Source organism: Vombatus ursinus, unplaced genomic scaffold (assembly GCF_900497805.2).
Source record: "Vombatus ursinus unplaced genomic scaffold, bare-nosed wombat genome assembly UNPS02014818.1, whole genome shotgun sequence".
NCBI lineage: Eukaryota > Metazoa > Chordata > Mammalia > Diprotodontia > Vombatidae > Vombatus > Vombatus ursinus.
Window position 1 is genome coordinate 15,299,468 of NW_020954596.1, and position 22,509 is coordinate 15,321,976.

At 37.0% G+C, this 22,509-nt stretch overlaps 1 protein-coding gene and 1 long non-coding RNA gene across 5 annotated transcripts in view; one reads left to right on the forward strand and one right to left on the reverse strand.

Moving 5' to 3' along the window:
- Positions 1–22,509, forward strand: part of LOC114023509 — a 102,605-nt gene that overhangs the window by 60,611 nt on the left and 19,485 nt on the right. The window contains exon 2 of the long non-coding RNA XR_003566809.1: positions 8,806–8,940. This is a non-coding gene — a long non-coding RNA (uncharacterized LOC114023509). The remainder of the gene's footprint in view (positions 1–8,805; positions 8,941–22,509) is intronic.
- The window catches only part of KIAA0232 (KIAA0232 ortholog), a 111,153-nt gene that overhangs the window by 16,256 nt on the left and 72,388 nt on the right, over positions 1–22,509 (reverse strand). For all 4 annotated transcript variants that reach the window (XM_027836168.1, XM_027836167.1, XM_027836169.1 and 1 more), the window contains 3 exons: positions 12,739–12,805; positions 11,446–11,527; positions 5,734–9,031 (listed from right to left, as the gene is read on the reverse strand). In XM_027836168.1, the coding sequence (XP_027691969.1) occupies positions 5,734–9,031; positions 11,446–11,527; positions 12,739–12,805 (3,447 nt within the window). The remainder of the gene's footprint in view (positions 1–5,733; positions 9,032–11,445; positions 11,528–12,738; positions 12,806–22,509) is intronic.

Sequence of the window (22,509 nt, forward strand, 5' to 3'; positions counted from 1 at the left end):
GTCATTTTTTACTCCATTTTTGCCTGTTAATAATAATGTGAATTCATAATGCCTTTTACAGTTTATAAAATGCTTTCTTCATAACAACACTGTGAAGCAGGTAGTGCAAATATTATCTCCATTGTGAAGATGAGGAAGCGAGTGTTCAAAGAGATGAAATGGAGCCCAGATCTTTTGGCTTTATGTTCAGGGCTTTGGGCAGGATTGTGAAGGAAAAGTTAGTTCTAGGTTTCTGATTTGGTGAGCCAAGTCTGTTTTCATCCCAGTCATATACTTAAGAATTGTATAGAAACAATTTTTAAATTTTCGATCACTTCCTATATGAGTACCCTTTCATTTCCTTGATTATTCATTCACTATAACTGTCCTTTTTGGAACCTTCTCTAGCTTCATTTCATGTCTTCCTTCAGGTGTAGCAACCAGACTGAAGGAAATATCCCAGGTGCAGATGAACACAATTCTGTAAATAGGTAGGAAATTTTATGGTTAATTTGTAATACTTTTCCTGATACCCAAGATTTTGTCTTTGGATTCCTCACTTCCTCATTCCTCAAACCATTACAATCTGATTTCTTTTTGACTCCAGCACTTGATTGCAGCAGTTCTTTCAAAGACTGCCAAAGATCTTTTAATGCTAAATCCAGTGTCCTTTATTCAGATCTCACTGTCCTTGACCTTTTTACAGACTTCGATGCTTCAGATCATTCTCTCCTTCTGAGACACTTTCTCCCACCTTGGCTTCAGTTACAGTATTTCTCCTGCTTCTCCTATCTATGACGGCACCTTCTTCTTCTTTACTAGCTCTTCATTCTCCTCTTGCTCCCTAAGTGTCCCCCAAGGCTCTGCCCTGAACCCTTTGCTATATTTTTTCTCTTGGTAATCTTTTCTGCTCCCACTTTTCAATATTCACCTATATACAAATGATTCACAAATTTATATATCCATCTCTAATTGTGTCCTAGTCCTTCATCTCCAAATGCCTTTTAGACATCTATATCTTTTGGTACCAGAACACCCCACTCCCATGTCCAAAAAAGTGACCTCATTATCTTCCCCCTGAACTCTGTGTTCTACCCAACTTCTCTTCTATTGATAGTACCACCCCACTCCCCACATGAGGAACATGACCTCTCTTTCTCACCGTGCACATATAATCACTGCCAAAGTCTGTGAATTTTCCTTTGACAACATTTCTCAAATTTGTCCCCTTCCTTGTAGCCACATGGCACTGTCACGACCTCTCATTTGGATTACTGTAATAGTCCCTGGATTATTGTACTGGTCCCTTTGCCTGAACCGACATCCCTTTTCTCGCTTCTATATGCATTTGTGCACGCTGTACCTTGGTCTTGTAATTCACTCCCTCCTCATCTCCACTTCTCAGAATCCTTCACTTCTTTCAAGTCTCAATTCAGGTGCCGCCTATTCTTTTCTCTTTCTCCTATCCTCCATTGCAATCAATCTATGTGCAAACCATACCACCCTTCTTCCCACCCCTGTGGGATGTAAGCTTCTTGAGGGGAGCAGCCACGCCACAATCCCTAGCATATAGTAGATGCTTAATAAATCCTTGCAGAATATTCTCTAGATTTTTAGCAAAATTGAGTTAAATTAAGAAGAGGCATACATTTTCCCAGACAACTGAATTCACTTACTTCTTAAAATTTCATTAACGTCCTTTAAAAAAAAAATCTCCTGTAATTTAGTTATAAAACAAATATCACCAACATACACACATACCTAACCTTGAGAGTAAGAGATGGCTCCCTGACTCAAATATCTTCCCACTTCAGTCCATCTGCCAAACTGATCTTCCTAAAGCACAGGTCTGACCCTGTTACCCTTCAATTCAATAAACTCCAGGAGCTCCCTCACCTCCACAATCAAATATAAAATCTCACATGGCTTTTAAAGCTCTTCATAACCTAAACCCTTCCTAACCTTTCCAGTCTTCTTACACCTTACTTCCCAAAGAATACTCTGCAATCCAGCGATACTGGTCTCCACATTGTTCCTCGAACAAGATCTTCAACCTCTTGACTCCGGCACTTTCACTGGTCGCTCCCCATGTCTGGCATTCTCTCTCTCATCTCTGCCTCATAACTTCTTTCAAGTACTAGCTAAAATCCCACCTTCACAAAAAGTCTTTCCTGATATCCCTTATTGCTAGTGTCTTTCCTCTGCTGACTATTTCCAATTTATCTTGTATACATCTTGTCTGGACACAGTTGCTTGCAAGCTATCTCCCTCATTAGACTATGAGCTCCTTTAGAATAAGGATGATGTTGTGCCTTTCTGTGTATCCCCAGCAGTTGGAACATAGTGCTTTTTGACTGACTGAATCCTCCACTTTCTTCCACATACTACAGAAGCAGAGAAGACCAGACATGTGAAGAAAGATTTGTAGCCTCAATAATATTTCCCTTTATTAAGAATTCAAAAAAAAAAAAAGAGATTTATCTTTTGGGCTCTCTAACCCTGACTCTGTGTGTGTGTGTGTGTGTGTGTGTGTGTGTGTGTAACATATAGAAAAAACACTGTTCTAGGAGTAAGGAGACCTGGGTTGTTCTCTTTGCTCTGTCACTAACTGGCTTATAAGACCTCAGGGCATTTCAACTTTCCTGGGCACTGGCTTCCTCATTTGTAAAATGAGGGGGTTTGACTAAATAATCTTTTAGGTTTTCAATCAGCTCTATGAGTCTATGGTTCTAAGATGGAATATTAAAGGGATTGTGAGCAATTGCTCATAAGTACTGTAAAGATATAAATAATTGGATGATTTCAAAGAGTCTATCTGACATTTGATTGGTAGCTAAGGCCTCTTCTAGAAAAATGAGGACTTTTGATAAACTTCACACACAGATACAATGACCAACTAGAAAGTATAAGGACATGGTAATAGGATAATGTGGGCTCTGCTTTTGCTCAGTTTTCTTTTCTTTCCATTGTGAAGCCAAATGAAATACTAAATCCATGAGGAGGATATGAAACACCAAAAAATGGTTGTGTAAGATGAATATAAAGAAAGCTACTATCACCTTATGTCTCCCGCACTACTTCAAATCTCAGTTTTCCCATGCAGTTGTCATTACTATTCAGTTACTTTGTTTTAAAATACAGTTTTAGGAATTCTAATGATCAGACGATGGACTGAAAAGTTAAAACAAATTCAACAAGAGAAAATTAAAATACAGAAAGCAGGATAAATTTTGCAGAATATAAAAAAGCTTAAGATATACTCTAAAACAGAGACATGATATAGTGGAAAAAGCATTAGATTAGTAGTTAGGAAGGCTATCATTCTAACTTCAACCTCATTACTGACTAGCTGTGTGACAATCAGTGTTATACCTCTCTGGGTCTCAGTTTTTTCATCTATCAAATAAAGGAGTTGAAGTAGATGGTCTAAGTCCTTTTTAGCTCTAAAATTATATTTAATATTGTGATGCTGAGGACTAGCAGGGATCAATTCCTGATCTATATACTGAACTAATTTTTAATGTTGACATTTGGATTGTTATGCAACATGAAAATGCTTAAAAGTACAGTTTAATACAAAGGTATTGAAATTCTGATAGGATCATGATTCTTAACGTATTTAAATTAGATGGATTTAGGTGAATGAGCAGGGAAACATAAAATGAAAATAACACAAATTGGCTAATACTCCTATGCTATTCCAAGATAACTAAAGAAACACTCAGAATTGGTGATTTAAAAAAAAATAACGTAGAGCTTGTATGATCAGGTGTCAGTGAGTTAATGAACTAATTTAAGAATGGAATTATATTTCAAATACAAAAGATGAAAATTTTATTAGTAGACCTTAAAGGATGTTGATCTAAATTTCAAAACCCTCAACTTTTTATCTAAGACAGTTCTAACCCTTATATCATTAAGTGTCCAGTATGGAAAAACACATCATGACAATAATGTAAAATGTAACTTAAAAAAGTATCAGTTTAATACTTTAAAAATAAGGCACAAACTATGACAAATTCCTGAAGCTGAGTTGTCATTGGAGGTTAATATTAACAATTAACATATTAATAGAGAATATAGTAAGTCATAACGGGTTAAGAAATTTCAAGTATTAAAGTATTATTTAATCGAGATGAACAACCTGGAATCTTTTGAAAACAAAAAATGCGTGCTTTTTTCTCTAGATTATTCTAACTTTGTTAGTATTGCAAGACCCTCTTTGGCCACGTCACTGTTGTTTAACAAGAGCTGCAAGATGAACACTCACCTGTTCTCTTATTACAGCTGTGGGTATACACCCAATTATTTCTCAAAAAACTGCCATTGTGGAAGGCATAGGAATTGCCATGCTTATGGATGCTTTAAAAAGTAATGTGATGATCTATCTTTTTATAAAACAGATTAAAGCCTATTAACTATTACTACTAAGAATCAATTGGATTTCTAATAATTTCTTGGTAAGATATTAGTAGGAAATGAGAACTACCATTAATGAAATACAGTAAAAATATATTAACAGGAATTTTTTAAAACTAATGCAAATTTCCCCAAAATAATATGCAATCAAAATGTTAGTAGCACTTTCCATAAAACTTTGTACAGGTACACAAGAATATCCTGACAAACATTATTAATGGGTTCCATCAAAATAAATGGGTATGTGAAATATTACAGGGTAGCAGCAAGCTTAGACTGTCACTGACCATTCTACCTGTGTCACAGGGACTAGCTAAAAATGATACATTGGAATTTTACAATATTAGGAAGGGATATGGTTATGGCTATTTTAAAGTTATGGTATCATTGCCAAAGTGATGTTAGTCAGGGAACATCATCTGGAGTTTGACTATACTTTGGCTTTATATAAAGAATATGTAATTGAATACGTATGAGCTTTATTTCTATACAAATTGAATGTCTTAAATGTACACAGGGGAATTTGCTATTTAAAGAAGCTCAGTGATAAAGATTTCTTTAAAGCAAAGGTATTTTCTGTAACACTAATAACCATCTGTAAATATATCTATTTTCTAAATTAGTTTTTACGTGTTATACTTTAGAATTTTCAAAGATCTATCATTTTTTCACAATTTCTTTCAACCAATGCAGATTTATAGTCCTTTTACCACATAGATGGTCTTCATAACGCGATAGTTAAAGAAACTCAACACCTAGAGGTCAACCAAAAACCTTTCTGAACTTAATTAGCTGATCTCTGGACTGAAGATGTACAATCCATCACCAGATCCTTACTCAAAGTCTTTTATGCTTGGTAGAACCGGCTAGAGCTTATGTTCTGCTGGGATAATGACTGAGAACCCAGCATCATTTCGACACAATGAAGCAACAGAGTAGAACTTTACAAATTAAGTACTCTTAAAGTGGTAAAAGCTTTTGTTAAGGTAACCAAGTGACCTGCTTAAAATGCTAACATTTCTGGGGGGGGGAGGAAATAAACACAAATGAAGTCTACTGATGACACAAACCACATTAAGCATCAGGTTAATTCCAAACCCACAAGGCTAAAAATTTTACATAACTGGAAAGATTAAGTATTTTCAAATGATTTTGCAATAATATTTCTAAGCTTGCTTCTCAGTAACTGTTAGTAGCCTTTTCAACTGCCTGATATCACTGTTACTGAATGTGTCACTTACTCTATGATCGTTAATGTGAAAATGTTAATTTTGTATCCATGTATGCATGCGCAAGCACACGTGTGCTTGTGTGCGCACACACACAAATACATACCTCTTCTAGCTCTCCTGAAGAAACAGGGTTATCTTCATATGCAGGGAATTGACAACCTGCTTTGCAACTGCAAAAGTTATTTATTTCTTCTTCACAAGGTGCCAATATTTTGCAATTCACTTCCGAGTTTTCTATATGCTCTGTTTCTAAAGATTCTTTCATGCTACACTCCAAACACTGATCTTGCTTTCCTATTGGCAAAATCCCAGATGATTCTTCCTGGGAATCCAGTGATGTCTGAGCACTTTTCTCCATTCCAGATTTTTTCAATCTGGGAAGGAATTTTCCGGACTCAAGCTCTGACTTTCCGTAGTAATGCCCTTCTTTCTCTGCATCTTCTTCCAGGGGTTTGAGATCTGCTTGTGGATCTTCAAACACATCAACTTGAGAAGGGAGAGGATTTGCTTCATCTTTTTCAGATTCAAATTCTGACTCACTTCCTCCTCCTGGAGACAGTTCAGATGCAGAAATTGGGCGAAAGTGAGTCCTTGGAGAAATTCTTATAGCCCTATATTGTGTTCTGTCAACACCACATATCCTGGGATGAAAAACTTCACTGTCTGAATCAGAGCAGAGGATTGATTTAGGTTTAAAACTAGGGCTGAAAGATGCAATCCCTTCTGGTTCAAAAGAACATTCTACATGAAGAACTTGTGAAAATGGATTGTTTAGGTCAAAGGAAGAGAATGAATATTCGAGTCCAGGATCTTCGACTTGAAAGTTACCACAAGCTCCTAGTAAGTCTTCATGGAAGATAAAAGAAAACCCTTTATTTAATCCACTTTCCCCACTCTTAGACTGATCATTCTGTTCAAATGATACAAATGGTCTCCATAACTGCCTGTGACCTGGTGCAAAGCTGTTTCCTGGGGTCATAAAGACATCTGTACCAGCTATTGTCACTACATCAGAAGCTGCACACTGCAGTAAGCTTCCTTTTGTGTGACTAGGTGGTACTACTGCCCATTCCCCATCACTATTAAATGTTTTGAGTTCTCCATAAACTCCACCAAGAATAAACGCATTTTCTTTATCCTCATTTACATCCCAAGGTTTGGAGGGTGTAGTATAATCACCACCATCTACCTTAGATAGCTCACTTGGAACAAATGCTCTTTTCTCCAAGTTCTCTTTCTGTCCCTCCCATAGATGGTACTCTGATCTCTGCACTGCCTTATTAGGCTCATGGAGGGTTTCCATTTTAGCTTCAGTATCCAAACAGCAGCAGTAGTTATTTACATCTGTTGAAAACAACTCATCATCTATTCTTTCTATTTCTACCATTGCTACAGAACTTCTGTCTGTCATATTTGTCCAAATGTCTTTAATAACCCCTGAGCTGTAGCCATCTCCCGGTGGACTGCTCTCACTACAAACTTGTGCAGCTTCATAGTCTTTACTTTCTGTTTTTTGTTCTAGCTGAATACCACAGACAGATTCTAGTTTAGACTTTTTTTTGAAAACCAAATTAGGCATCTCTCCTAAAGTTCTATCATTTTGCTGGCAAGTTTCTTCTTGCAAAAAATCTAGAAGTTCTTCATCTACATAATTTGAGGAGACTCTGGGAACTACATAATTAATATCTTCTGCATTAAACTGCGTGGATTCTTCAAACTGAATATTTAAAGTCTCATTGTCTGAACGTGTTTCTTCTGAGTGTGACCATGGACTACAAGTTCTTGTTGAAAGATTGGAACAGTGTTCATTTTCATCAAAGGCACTATTTTTGGTCCATATTAGCAACCTAGACTGTGTTTTTCCAAGCATATTAGCACTACTACTAGAATCTGTATTTTCATTTCCCAAGTTGAGTGTTTCAAAAGAAAATGGTAAAACAGAATTACTGCATTGCACTTCAAACACTGAAAAACAAGAGTTTATACCAGACCCTTCATTAATATCTGAAAAGAGCTCTTGATTGCCAGCAAGCATGTGTGAACTAAGCATTGTGCTGTCTAAGATAGGTGAGAGTCTAATAGGAGAATCACCTCCAAAACTTTCCCCATCTGCATCACCAGAGCTTGAAGATGAACAGCACTCCAAAAATTGAGCTAAATTACTAAGGTCTTGCAAGATTAACCCCTCAGCACCAACAGAGCTGGTAGAATCTGTCCATATTGCACTTTCCCCTTGCAACTCCATTCCATCTAACACTATGCAACATTCTGCCTCAAAATCAGTTTTCTCTTTACTCTTTTGTCGAATCATATTCAAAATCCGACTTTCTCCTTGCATCGTATCTGAGGCACCAGGATCCAACATGGATTGATCAATATCCACTTCATAGAAGTGTGTTAGTTCTGACAGATGAACATCATCTAAATACTTATTGTCCTCTTGTTGAGAACATAATGAGGTCCCAGTGAGGTCAATATCCTCATTTATAACTGCAGGCATTTCTACAAAGTGACCATCAATGAAAGTACCTGCTGCGAGGTATGTTTTATGAATATTATTGTTGCTAATACAAAGACCATGCACTGATTCTGACAATGCTTCTACTGCTTCTGATGTTAGATCACATGTATCTTGCCTGTTTCGGTATGTAGTCTCAAGTTTACTTTTTCTGCTCACGGGAACAAAATATTCTGCAATTGGTTCTGTATACCATAATGGCTCCTCTTTATATTCTTTTTCATTTCTGCTCTCCAAGTACAGATCTTTTCCTTCAGTGCTGCCGGGATCGCTTCTTCCAATTTCTTTCAAATGTCTTTTGCCCCTTTTGCACAGCTGTTTGATGGATCCACTGCTACTGCTGCTGCTACTTCCAGCATGAAACTTTCTTTCAGCCCTTTCACTGGTCTTCACAGAAATCCTGCTTTGACCATTTCGCCCTTTTCTGTTTCGAATCTCTCGTGTTCTATGCCTTACTTTAACACATTTCATTGATGCTTTTAATTCTCCCTGATTACCACTTGAACTTGAGCCTGCTTCACTAGAACCTGAAGACCAGGATCGAGGGCGAATTTTTCCTTCAGGTTTGTGTCGGGTTTGCTTTTTGTAAAAAGCAGGTTTCTCTTCAATTGTGCCATTATTAAACTTGTTCTCTTTCTCATTTTTACTTTTTTTCAGCTGGATTCGCTCATGTACAGTGCCGGACACTTCACTACTTCTCTCTTTAATGACTTCACTTTCACTATTGCAATCCTTGGGAGAGGACGTGTCGGTGGTAGCTGGTGGAGCTGTGGATGATGAGGATGAGCTAGAGTAAGAGCAAACTTTAGATTTATTCCATACGGTCATGATTTCTTGCAGGCAAACTGGTTTCTCAGACAGTGGTGGAAATGCTTCGTAGTACCTAAAAGTAAAGAAACTTTCAAAAATTAGTATTTAAAAATATAAGCATGATTAATTCTCCCTTATCTGGAATGACATCAGAACACTGGGTATTCCAGTAAAAGGGATGACCTATATGCCACTTACAAATAACCAATTTAATGAATTAGAATACAATGAAATATAGTTAAGGCTAAATCACCTAAGTCCTTCTGTTTCCAGTCTTTCCCTAGGTGAAGAGTACAAAAGAAAAGCTAAGATAAAGTCTCTGTCCTCAAGGTGCTGCTTAAAGTTAGACTGAGTTGTTAAGACTAACACCCAGGAAGTAACGGTGAACAATACAATACAGACTGTCATCAAATATTCTAGAGGAGACAGATATCACCGAGGGCTAGACTAAACAGGGAAAGTCCTCATGGAGGAGGTGGGACTTGAGCTAGTTCTTAACAAAGGTAGAATTTGGAATAATAAAGGGGGAAGACGTGCCAGACAAGAGAAACATAAACAAAGTTATTGAGACAGCTATAGTGTAGTGGAAAGAATCCTGGATTGGATTCAGTGGACCTGGCTTTGAGTATCAGCTACAATGTGACCTTAAGTATGTCACAAACTCTTTTGGTCTCAAGTTTCCTCATCTGGTAAAATGAGGGGGTTGAACTAAATAGCTTTCTAGCTCTAAATCTTATGATCTTACAAAAAGTATGTCACATTCATGAAACTCTGAGGAAACCAGGCTGGCTATAATACAGTTCTTATGGGGAGGGAAGTACAGTAGGAAACAACAGAATAGAATTCCCTTACTGAGAGCCTTGAAAGCAAAACAGAACAATTTTCTTTTTCTATAGTAAGAAACTGGCAACCAACAAAGGTTTCTAATTAGGACAACAAAGTAAAAAAAGCAATGTCTGAGTAATATTCATCTAGCAGGGGTATACAGGACAGATAGGTAAGGGACAAATCCAGAGTTAGGGAGGCTACTTTAGTAATTCAAGCTCGAGGTGATGAGGTATAAGGTAGTCCACTAAAACATTACTGACAATTAAAGATCATTTTAACACAATGCTTTAAAGTTTACAAAACATTCCTTTCATCATGTAGATGGGGAAACTGAGGCTCAGAAGGGGAAATGACTTATTCATAATCATACAACTATAAGATCCAATTGAACCCAGGTTTTTTTTTTAAAACTTCAAGTTTAGTGTTCTTTCCACTATATCAATTCTAAATGTAATTTCTTTTTTACTTTTTCTGAAGGTATTACATACAATACCATAGGGTCACCACTCAGCAACTGTATTTCATTTATCTCTGGCTTCCCCACAGGATCCAACACAATATTTTGTACACAGGAGATACTTGAACATTGGTTGAATGAGTGAATTAATTTTATTGTAGGGATGGAAGGTTGGACAATAGTTTACTGTATTTTGAAAAGCATAAAACAAAACAACTGCACACAGTAACAAGTTACAAGTAATTTTAGAAACGTTTTTGATTTTCATCATGTATAATCTTGAAAATACTAATATTTGGTAACGAAGCAGCTGGCTGTAAGGCTGTACTCAAATGGAATTCATCACTGACTCATTGTCAAGTTGGGGGAACACAGTCGATATTTTATAAAGACTAGGCCTAGAATTTAGAAATGAACAGAATTATTAAAATGAGTTATTCTTTTCTTTTCACAATTACAAATATGAGCTTTTACAAGATCTTTAATGAAGATCTAAGCTTCTCCTGATCTTCAAACATGTACTTTGTATGTAAGCTTTTCACTGTCACAACAGGATGAAATCATCTGGCCAACAAGTGCACTTGAGAGTAGGTTAATGTGAATGGACTTCTAAATGCTGTGGTTTTATTAGAAAACTCATTCAACATAGTACTTACTTTAATCATGTACTGTACATTCACTGAGTCTTACGACATAATCTAATGAATACAACTACAGTGATGATCAGGAGATCTGGTTCTGTGTCAAATTCTGCTAAAGACTTACCATATCACCTTGGGCAATTTGGTCGAACTCTCAAATTCTCTATTTGCAAATATGGAATGATATTTCCCCTTTTCCTAGCTTCTATCTCTATTCAGGACAAAGTAACTGTCTGAAGTATTTTAATTCTTTTGGATGAAAAGGAAATTCAATGCTGAAATATGCATAAAATATTTTGTTCTACTTTTTAAAAAATATGAAAGCCTGTTTCCCCACAATTAAATATAACTTATTGTAACAACAGGCTGAAAAGTAGAGGCTTCCTATCAGAAACTTGACCTTAATACTTAAGACATAACATAGAAAACATGAAAAGAAATGCATATGTAAACAGGACCTCCAGGGAAGGTGAAAACTAAAAGCCAAACTTTTTCTTCTCTATTAATCTGTTTTAACCAACTTAAATTCACATTTTAAAAACAAAATAAAATCCCACATACATTTCCACTTGATCCTTTGCTGTGGGAGATATTTCTGCCTCTGGAGAAGGAGATCCCTCTAATTTTTTATTAATCTTCTCTTCTGTTACAAAACAAAAATTAAAAAATGTTTTTATTTCACTTTTTAAATATTTATTTGCTTATATTTCAAAAACTCTCAATTAGAAGTTATATAAATGATTACTTATCTAGAACATGGCTATAAGATTTTCTCTATTTAAAAGGCAACAATAAAAAAATACTTGTCATGTTTGTCAAAGGCTATCTTCTTGTGACAAAGCTGTCACTAATTAAAGGTTAGAAATTTTCAGAAGTTGTGTCTGTTATTAATTATATACATATACTTGTATACTTAGATAATATGAAGTCCTTTGAGTTTTCCTAATATAAAATTTACTTAGAGGCATAAGACATAGACATCTATTTCAAATCTTGGAAGTATTATGTCACCATTTTGAGATCCTGAAGATGCATGGATTTTACATGGCCAGATATCGGCTAAAATTAACCAATTAAAATGTTTAAAGAAATGTCTTAATATGACAGGTTAATAGATACTTAGTGTCTAGGACAATACATTTTATCATGTTAAGTAGCAAAAGGGACTTCTCAGCATAACTCCAGTTGTGTCCTCTGAAAAACTGCCAAATATTACTACTGTTTTAAGCATGAGGCAAGAACATACTTAGGCAGGTAGCAAGGATGGGAAGCCAGCAACAAGAAGAATAGCAATACAACAAAGGGCACCTTAGCTTTGTGAGGAACCTGCTCCTCCTAATACTTGCAAAAGAAGTCATGACCTGGTGTCATAAGTGATGTGTGCATATGCATGTACACACATATGTATATATGTCCCCTGCACTGTGGGGACACATGACATAGACACATATATCTATCATTTCCTGATAATTTAATTGATCAGATTCCAAATCACTTCTAAAATGGAAACAATCAAATTAGCTTCAAAACTAAACTAGCAGTTAGTTTATCTTAGTTAAGAAAAGGAGGGTACTTGAAACCTCTTGCAGCTCCAGGTCATCATGCAAACAAAATTAAATGGCTGCCAACAATGAGGCTTTCCTATATCAGCGTGAAGAAGATAAAGGATCTCATTTCATTATCACTACTGTTGAAAACATAGATAGCATGGGACTGCATTACTGATTCACTGACAGCTACCTATCAAAAAGAATTTGTCTATGCTTGCCTTGATCAGTAATAACAAATTTAAGTTCTTAGATCTATGATCCCACTATATGTTAGAACCATTCACTGCAAATATAAATTCCTCACCTTGCTTACTCTGAAGGTCTTTCAGTCTGGAGCAGAGCTCCTCCACTAAAGTTTCAATCCCAGAGCTCTGTATAAGAACAGAAATAGACAAGTTATGAAAAATTATAAAGTTTGGAAAATTTGTTTTGATATTGATACATAATTCTCACAAGTTTCACAAATAAATAAATATGTAGTTAGCAATATGTTATCCTCCTAGTGTGTCTAGACCATTTAAATTTGCTTGGCCTCTCGTTGGCAAAACCTGCCAGCCCAAGAAACATGACATTCCCCTTGCTGGGGACCCCTTCCTGGGAGCAGGGAGGTGGTGATCTGGTCAGATGCCGAGCTTGACAAGGACATGTGGAGGTCTGGAAAGAAGCTCGGCAGGGATATAAGACAGTCACGAAAGGCAGTATCCTGAAGGGTCTGCTACAAATTACTTGCTAAAAAATACAACTAAATTATAAACTAGGAAAGCATAAGACTTGGAACCTGGTATTCAGAGAGCATTTTATCATGTCATAATGATATATTCAAATGGAATAGAATGTACTAGAAAAGTGTGGCCCCAACATAGCAACATTTGTTCAAAGTAAATAACAATAATACCACAATCAAACAGAGAAAGTCCAATGTATTTATAATAGATCATATATATTTTCTTCATTATAACCTTATTCTATGATGGTAAATAGGAGCAGAAAGAAATGTAACAGTTGGATTCAGAAGACTGTATTCAAATTCTGTCTCCTTTTCTAACAACATGACCTCAGGCAACTCATTTCCTCTCTCCGAGCCTCAGTTTTCTAATCAGTAAAATGAGGACAATATTGGCATTACCTATCTCACAAAGTTAAGAGAATCATATGAACTAAAAAAAATCTTCTGGAGGCAGCCTGATAATGGAAAGTGCAGGTAAATCAAGAACACTTTACTTCAAATCCTCCTGTGATCCAAGCAATGTGACCACGGGGGAAAGTCACTTACCCCCTAAGGCCTAGTTTCACTGTCTGTAAATTGGGAAAACTTCATCTACCCAAAGGTGTTCTAAAGATTAAATAACATAATGTATATAAAGTGTTCTGAAAAGCTTAAAGCAATGTATAAATGTCAGTTATTATTATTAAAGAACATGATCTCATTCACCGGGCAAAGTAAGGCATTAAATAAATAAAATATGGAGAAAATTATATGTCCATAAAAAGCATACACCATACCTATCCATTTGTCATGTATTAAGCATGATACCAAAAAAAAAATTTAAAAAGACCCAGTCCCTGACCTCTAGAAGCATATAATTAACCTTTGGTTAAAAAACAAACCAACCAACCAGATATATAGACAGCAGAACAGAAAGTTTAAACAAATGTCTGAATGGACAGTAAGTTATTTTCATATATATATATACAATTATAATATATAATTGTAAACCTATTATTGAATTCGTTGTATTTTCGGGGCAATATCAGGGAAATCTGAGGAATATCAGGGAAAGCTGAGGGTAGAGTCCAGACCAGAGAAAGCAAAGAGCAATCAACAGCTAAAATCTTGATGATATGGGGAGGAAAAGCCAATTTTTTAAAAATCAGGAAGCTAGATATCTGTTTATCAAATAATGTGCAATATGTGTGACTGTACTTCTCAAAAAACAGGAAGAAATAAAATCCAGAAAATCTATAAACATAGGTAGACAGATTTCTAAAAAACTTGAGTCGTCAGGCTTACATCTAAAGGATAAAAGTCTTATTTAAACTAAAGGTTTAAACAGGTCCTGCTCGTTTTAAAACAATTAGAACAAGCATACATGACAAAGCACTTCTCTAACTCATCACCATCACTGGAACCTTGAGGGTCTAAAAATAAAACTTTACACCATTTGCTTAACTTAAAATGACTTAGCACTGGCATTAAAAATAACCTAAATAAGCACACAGTTACACAGATTAAGAAACCAGAAATGCATTACAATGAAAAGATGAACATTAAAAAATCAATAATTACGTTTCGTGTGTGAGATGTAAAAGATTTTATAAAGAAAAGCAGACAGAGGGAGAAAGGGAAAAGATCCCCAAATCTTTGTCTCACTTTTACTCTGCTGCCCACTAAAGACCATGAAAAACCTAAAAGAAGAACTTGGGGCTGACATCAGCACCAAATGTTGCTATCACTCCAACTTAATAATTCCATATGAAAAAATTGGCTTACCATACTTTTCAAGGAGTGACAAGTTTTGGAATTACACTCCATTTCCTCCTGATCCTGAAACTAATACTTGTGTCAGCTGACATGCTGCATTCTGTTCTGTAGAGCAAGCCTGGGCTAAAAAACAGGCTCCAGGGCAGAATGCCAGCCTCTAGGGATCGCTTATTCCTCTGCTTTGGCACTCTCAAATGCCTGCAGCTCAGTGTCACATCATCTCAGAAAGGTTAAATGTGTTCAAGTGATTTTTATTACAATTGATTGGATGTTGATATAATTGTTGGTGCCTTATCACAGGCTTTCACTTCATACCAAACAGTAATGTAGCTATTCTATCAATCAAGACTACATGGTTTTAGGGCTTTGATTTGCTTTAATACCCTGATTCTAAACATGATTTTTTGCTGTTGCTGTTGTTGTTTTTTGATTCTTCATTTTTTAAAATTTTTTTTAATTAATTTATTTTGATTTATCAACAATCACTTCCATATGCTTTTGAATTTAAAATTTTTTTCTCCCTTCCTCCCCACCACCCTCCTCAAGATGGCGCACAATCTGATATAGGCTATACATTTACATTCATATCTTAACGTAATTTTATGCTAATAGCATACGTAAAAAACAAGCTTTATATGTATATTCTTGGTTTCTTTCTTTAACTGTTTCTGCATTTTAAATAATTTATCTTTTTCTTTAAAATACTACATTATCGTACTGACACAGCTAGAAACATGAACAAGTAACTAGGAGGGGAGGAGACAGAATATATAAAAAATTACAATTCAATGTTCCCTAATGGAAATGTTAATATAATAGGGAAGGGGGAGAGGAAGGGAGGTGTTAGCAACTGCTGCCAATATGCTGCATGCTTCAAGCCAGGATTCTAGAGTAAACATATGATTTCAACTGACTGGTGATCTATAACAATGCAAAAATTCTCAGAGGGAATGAGTAATAATAAAGGGCAACTAGGTACAAGATGATAAAGCAAATAGTCATGTTTTATTTAATCTCTTTTTTATCTAGAAGACAAGCCCCCAAAGAGCACAGCTTTTAAAAAAATACTATAATATAACTGATGCTCATCATATGACCACCTCATGTATGGTATTTACAAAGTAAGTGTTTTAAGAATGATTAAGAGGCGGCTAAGTGGAGCAGTGGATATAGCACCAACCCTGGATTCTGGAGGACCTGAGTTCAAATCCGGCCTCAGACACATAGCACTTACTAGCTGTGTGACCCTGGGCAAGTCACTTAACCCCAATTGCCTCACCAAAAAAAAAAAAAAAAAGATTAAAACACTGTCCCTTGTGCCCTAGGCTTTTGATTGGGGAGCCCTCATCCTAACTAGCCCAGTACATATCCCATCACTTGGCTCAAGCTGCTCTTTCTCTGCAGCCAGATTCATACCATAAGGATCCCCCCACCACACTCACCTCTCTGTCACTATAACATCACCCTGCTATTTGTCGTTATCTCCTATTAGAATATCAGCTCCTTGAGGGCAGAGACTGTCTTACTTTTTTATTTGAATCCCCAGCACTTAGTACAATGCCTGGCACAGAGTTCAATGAATGCCTTTTCATTCATTCATTTGAATTATTTTCAGTATTCAATTAAAAATTATGAAGACCCCCTAGGTTCTAGTGCTGTTCATATTTTGGTATTAAATGAATTTTATTGCTCTCTAATTTCCTGAAAATCAATAATTCACATATTACATGTATGATAATATTTGCTTAGCCAGATTGCTAAATTAACCCCAAATTTTGAGGTTAATATGGAAATGTACTCAGATGCTGGGGAGGCACAAAAACTAGTACTTTTCTGAAAGTGTACCTATTCCCTTTGACTTTCTTCTTCTTTCAAGCCTCCCTCAAACTTCTAAATTCTCTACATTTTTCCCCCGCAAATCTCTCATTTCTTGAAATTCTTTGTAAACTGCAAATATGAGCTATTATCTGACATATTACTATTTCTTTCTTTTCTTTTCTTTTTTTGGTGAGGCAATTGGAGTTAAGTAACTTGCCCAGGGTCACACAGCTAGTAAGTTTCAAGTGTCTAAGGCCACATTTGAACTCAGGTCCTCTTAACTCCAAGGCCAGAGCTCTATCTACTGTACCACCTAGCTGCCCCTTACTATTTCTTGTTTTAAACTGCTCAATTTCTGCAGAAGTTTAGATCATGATAGGGTTTGGTGAGGGGAGAGGAATCCCACCTTATTTAGTTAGTTTTTCCTAGTTTTGTGTCCCTGGAACTTTGGCAAATGCCCAAGGACATGAGTGGATGGAACAAATATGGATGATTTCCCCTCCTGTTTTCTTCTCTTCAGAAGCACAAGAGAGGAGAGGAAAGAGCACAAACTGTGGAGAGAGAGAAAGATGAAGTCTCCTACAAAGTCCTTTTAACATAGTACATCAAAAGAACACTAAGGTGTTTCAGCCCCTGGGGACATTTGCCCAAGTGAGAAATGGCTGCTCTTAAGGACAAGATGAACTCTCTTCATTTGAATGTGGATATCTATTGGACAACTGGAGGGAGAAAGGCATTACCAGGGATTCTTATTCTGAGGTCCAAGACCTTGTGTTTTAAAGCAAGAGAAGCGAGAATAGGAGAGAAGGCCTGCAGGAAAAATACAGACAAAGGACTGAGAAGGCTAACAATTTGGAATTAGACCACAAATCTTTAGGTTTATGCAGGTTAGGGCTACCTGGGTCAAAGCTAGAAAAGCAAATAAATCTAGGCTTCACTATAGTAATTAAATATTCTATTTGTTATCAACATTTTTTGCTTCTGATCATGCACAGGGAATATACTATGGTATAGATTATAACTATGTGTGAAATAATGTGAATTTAAATCTAGAACAAGTAAGCATTGAATCTTCAGAGCAGATCAAATCATGGTTTTATTTAATGTCAAAACCAAAATCCTCCCCGCCAGGCACTAACATTATCTTACTACTATCAAAAGCAATGAAAAAGTACTCATCTTGTATGTGTAGGAGGAAAAAAAGGGCAGAAACTCTAATATTCTGTTGCATTTTACTCTGAGATTCTTCATGAAGAAAAAGACTTTTGTTTTATTATTCACAGAATCAGAACTGTTTGAATTAAAAGGTATCTTAAAATTATCTAAAGTATCCCCTCCTTAGAGAGGGAAACTAAGGCACTAAAAGTTAAAATGATGTGCTCATAGGCACCCAGCCCCTTAGTGACATATTTGAGATTCAAACACAGTTTTGTTTTGTTTTGTTTTCTAGGCAATGGGGTTAAGTGACTTGCTCAGGGTCACACAGCTAGTAAGTATTAAGTGTCTGAGGCCAGATTTGAACTCAGGTCCTCCTGACTCCAGGGCTGGTGTGCTATCCACTGTGCCACCTAGCTGCCCCCAAACAGTTCATTTGACTGCAAGTCCAGTTGTCCTTTGTTTTTTCAAAGAAAATTATGAATATAGCCATCAAGTTACAAACATTTCAAGACACAGAGAAAAAAGACCAGGGAAGAGGAATGACTATGTAAGAAACTATGAACTGCTGTCACATAGAGGTTTTTTTGTTTGTTTCTTTTTTTTTAAAGAAAAATGTGTAAATAATCCCTTTCACAAAATTTATCCTAATGCAGGAGACAATATGTAAATAACTAGGTAGATACAAGATGATATAGAATTGAGGGAAAGTAGTCTGACAGTAGGAGGCATTAATACCTTGGGGACTAGGAAAGTTCTCCCGCAAAAGGTAAGATTTGATCTGAGTCTTGTAGGAAGCCAGAGGAGCTAAGAGGCAGAAGGAAGGGGGCAGAACATTCCAGGCAGGAGGCATAGTGAGGGCAAAGGCACAAATCAAGAGATGGGGTGTCACGTTCAAGGAACTGCACAGGGCAGTATAGCCTGCTGGTTGAATGGTGTGGGAGGAAAGAAGACTGGAAAGACAGGAAGAGACCAGGCTGTGAGGGTCTTTAAATGCCAAAGACAGTTTGTATTGGGTCCTAGAGGAAATGGGGAACCACTAGATTTTAATGAAGAGGGAAAGGCTGTATTTGGAAAAATCATTTTGGCAGCTAAGTGGAGAATGGATTGGAACAGGCAGAGACTTGGGGCCAGGAGGCCCAGGCTATCGAAATTGAGCGCACGTGAGGAGACATTGATCTTGCACCAGGCTGGTGGCTGTGTTCACAGAGGAGAAGGGGGATATATTCAGGAAGTGCTGTGAAGGTAACAACTACAAGACTTAGCAAAAGATTGGACATGTGGGGTAAGTGAGAATGAGGAGACGAAGATGACATGGAGGTTGACAGCCTGGGTGACCGGGAGGATGATGGTGCCCTCAACAGTGACAGAGAAGTTGAGAAGGGAGGATGGCAGGGAAAGATAATGAATTCTGTTTTGGATGTGTTGAATTTGAGATGCTCATGGGACATCTAGTTTAAGATGTCCAAAACATAATTGTTGGTACAGGACTGCAGTTCAGAAAAGAGAAGGTGCTCAGCAATAGGGTTAGGTATATAAATCTGAGAACCATCTCCACAGAGATGATAACTGAACTCATGAAAGCAGAGGAGATCATCAAGTAAGAGAAGATGGAGTGAGAAGAGAAGACACCATGACATAGTCTTGGGGGGCCACTAGCTGTTAGTGGGAGAGACACAGATGAAGAACCAATAAAGGAGAATGAAGAGCAGTAAGACAAGGAGAACCAGGAGAGAGCCAGAGGGAAGAGGATTCAGAAGAAGGGGATCAATTGTCAAATGCTACAATGAGGTCAAGGAGAAGGATAGAAAACAAGCCATGTAACTATGGAGAGAACGTTGTCAGTTGAATAATGAAGCTCCCTTCCCTCTGTGTGTCTTTGAAAATGCTTTATTGATGCTGCTTTCAGTGGTATGTGCAAACTCCTTCCACTAGTGTAGATCAGCAACTCATAGGAATCTTTCTTTTAGCCAGTCAACGGAACACTGATAGATTAAGTGATTTGTCCACAGTCACACAGCTAGTATGTGTCAAAAGCAAAATTGGACTCAGGTGATCCCTACTCCAAGGTTGGCCCTGGACCCACTTTTCTACATAGTATACACTCTACATTAGTACACACATCAATGAATAAATTTTTGTGGTTATGAATTATGATACACACACAAAAACTAAACAAAGTCCCTGCTTCTCCCTTTGCTGCCTTATGACTTACCATACTTAGTGAACGTGCTCATACAATAGTTAGTAATCCACAGCAAAGCCAGTCTCTTGCCCTGCCTTTCAACAGCCTCCTGGTTGTTGTTTTTTTTTGCTCCTATTCTTTTGTCTCCAATTCATCGTTTACATAGCTACCACATTAATTCTTGTAAAGCACAGGTCTGACCATGTCATTGCCCTGCTTAAGAAACTCCAGTGGCTGGGGGCAGTTAGGTGGCACAGTGGATAGAGCTCTGTCCTTGGAGTCAGGAGGACCTGAGTTCAAATCCAGCCTCAGAGCTTGACACTTACTAGCTGTGTGACCCCGGGCAAGTCATTTAACGTTGAATGCCTAACCAAAAAAATAAAAACAGAAACAAAAACGCCAGTGGTACCCCATTTCCTCTAACAGAAAATACAAACTATAACTTTTTGGTATTTTAAAACCCTACACAATCTTGCACTAGTTTCTACCTATCCATTCTGATCACACATAACTCCCTTCATACACCTGCCATTTCTGACTTCTGTATGTCTGTGCACACTGGCTCCCCCCACGTTGGAACATTATGGCCTTGGCCTTCGCCTTTTAGAACTGTTGACTCCCTTTTTGGCTAAACTCGTTAAGCATTTACTTCCTTTAAGAGGTCTCTCCTAATTACCCCAGTTATTAGTGCCCCATTGCTTTGTATTTGTGATTATTCATTGTAGTTTGAGTATTTGTTACCAATCTACTAGTATTTATCAGATTATCTTGTATTTATCCACAACAAGGTTACATGTATCACCTTAGCAAAATGTAAGCTCCCTGAGGGCTGGGACTGTCTCACTTTTGTATTTGTATCTTTAGCACTTAGCTCCTACTAGATACTTAAGAAATTCTTGCTGAGGAACACCTACTCACTGCCATAGAGCAACTCCCTTTCTTCTCTGTAGCCACCTCGTCCTCATCACCCCATCCATCAGCATTTCTCTAGCTACTTTCTTTCCTATTACCCCCACCAAACATCACAAATAGTAGTCAAATGAACGCATGCCTTTCTAGGTATACTATGTAGATACCATCTCAATTGTTAGAAATTTTGAGTCTAAGGCTCTTCCTGTGGAGTCAGACTTTTAAATGTGGGTCCAGAGATAATAGAACTTAAGGACTAAAAGGGATCTTACCAATCATTAGATCCATCCTTCCATTTTACAGGGTTAAGACCTCCAATAACCCCCAGATTCCATAAAAATAACAGTAGCTCACAATCAAAAGTCCTTTAAGGGTTCTCTCACAAAAAAAATTCTGTGAAACTTAGGCTCATTTCTAGATATGGAAAGTAAGCTACAGATAAGCTAAGTGAACCAAGCAGAGCTAGACCAGAATGAGGACAATACTTACTACTGGACAAAAATAAAAACTTGAAGCATAGTTTCTATAACTGTACAAATAATGTACAAAGTAAATTTCAATTGAGAAATACACAGAATTTAAACCAAAATTTTTTAAAAGAAGAGGAATTTGAACAATGTAAACACAAACTGAAAAGGGTGTGAGGATGTATGCAATTATGCTTTACAATAAGACGCACTGGCATTTGTTGATATCCTATATCCCATCCTCTGTTTACATATAGCCTCCAGGATAAGAAAGTGGAACAGAAAAAGAAGACATCTTCAGCTCCATATATTTTTAGGCTGGTGGGAGGAGACAGATTTAGACTAGTCAGAACTAGTTCTCAATGTAATAATAATTCAATAACAATTCTTTCATTAGTTCATGGTAACACCTGAAGAAGAAAATTAGGCCCTGGCTTTTAACATGCTTATAAAAAGTAATTATTTCCTTTCACCTGGAAATACACAAAGGAGAATTTCTTTCTTGTTAGATTCATATCTGATTCAGGAACTACTATGTTTTCTGAAAGAGATAGGAGAGAGGATCACATGATCACTGATTTAGAGCTGAAAGGGGCTTTAGAGACATCCCCTAGTTTAATGGTGTCAAACTCCAAAACAGAAATGGGTGCTTCTCCTCTGTACATAAAGAACCCCACCAGCCACCCAGAGACTTCATTTTAAAATGTAATGTTACCTATGTTTTACTTTATTTTTATTTTGTTACATACTTCCCAGTTATACTTTAAGCTCGTTCAGGCCCATGCAGAAGACAGGCATGCTTGTGCACACCCGATACCTCTGATCTACTTCAGTCCCTTCTTTGTACAGATGAGGGAACTGAGAAAAAGCAAACTGCCCAGGCTTGAATGGATAGTAAGTAGCGGAGCTAGGATTCCAGTCTAGGTCTTCTGGCTCCCAATCTGACATGTTTTCTACTCCACTGCGCTGTTGGGTACTTAGCTAAGTTACATTCAGAAGTTAAAGGCAATCTGGCTTGTTCATACTATTTTTCAGTGAATTCAAGCAACTACTTTCTTA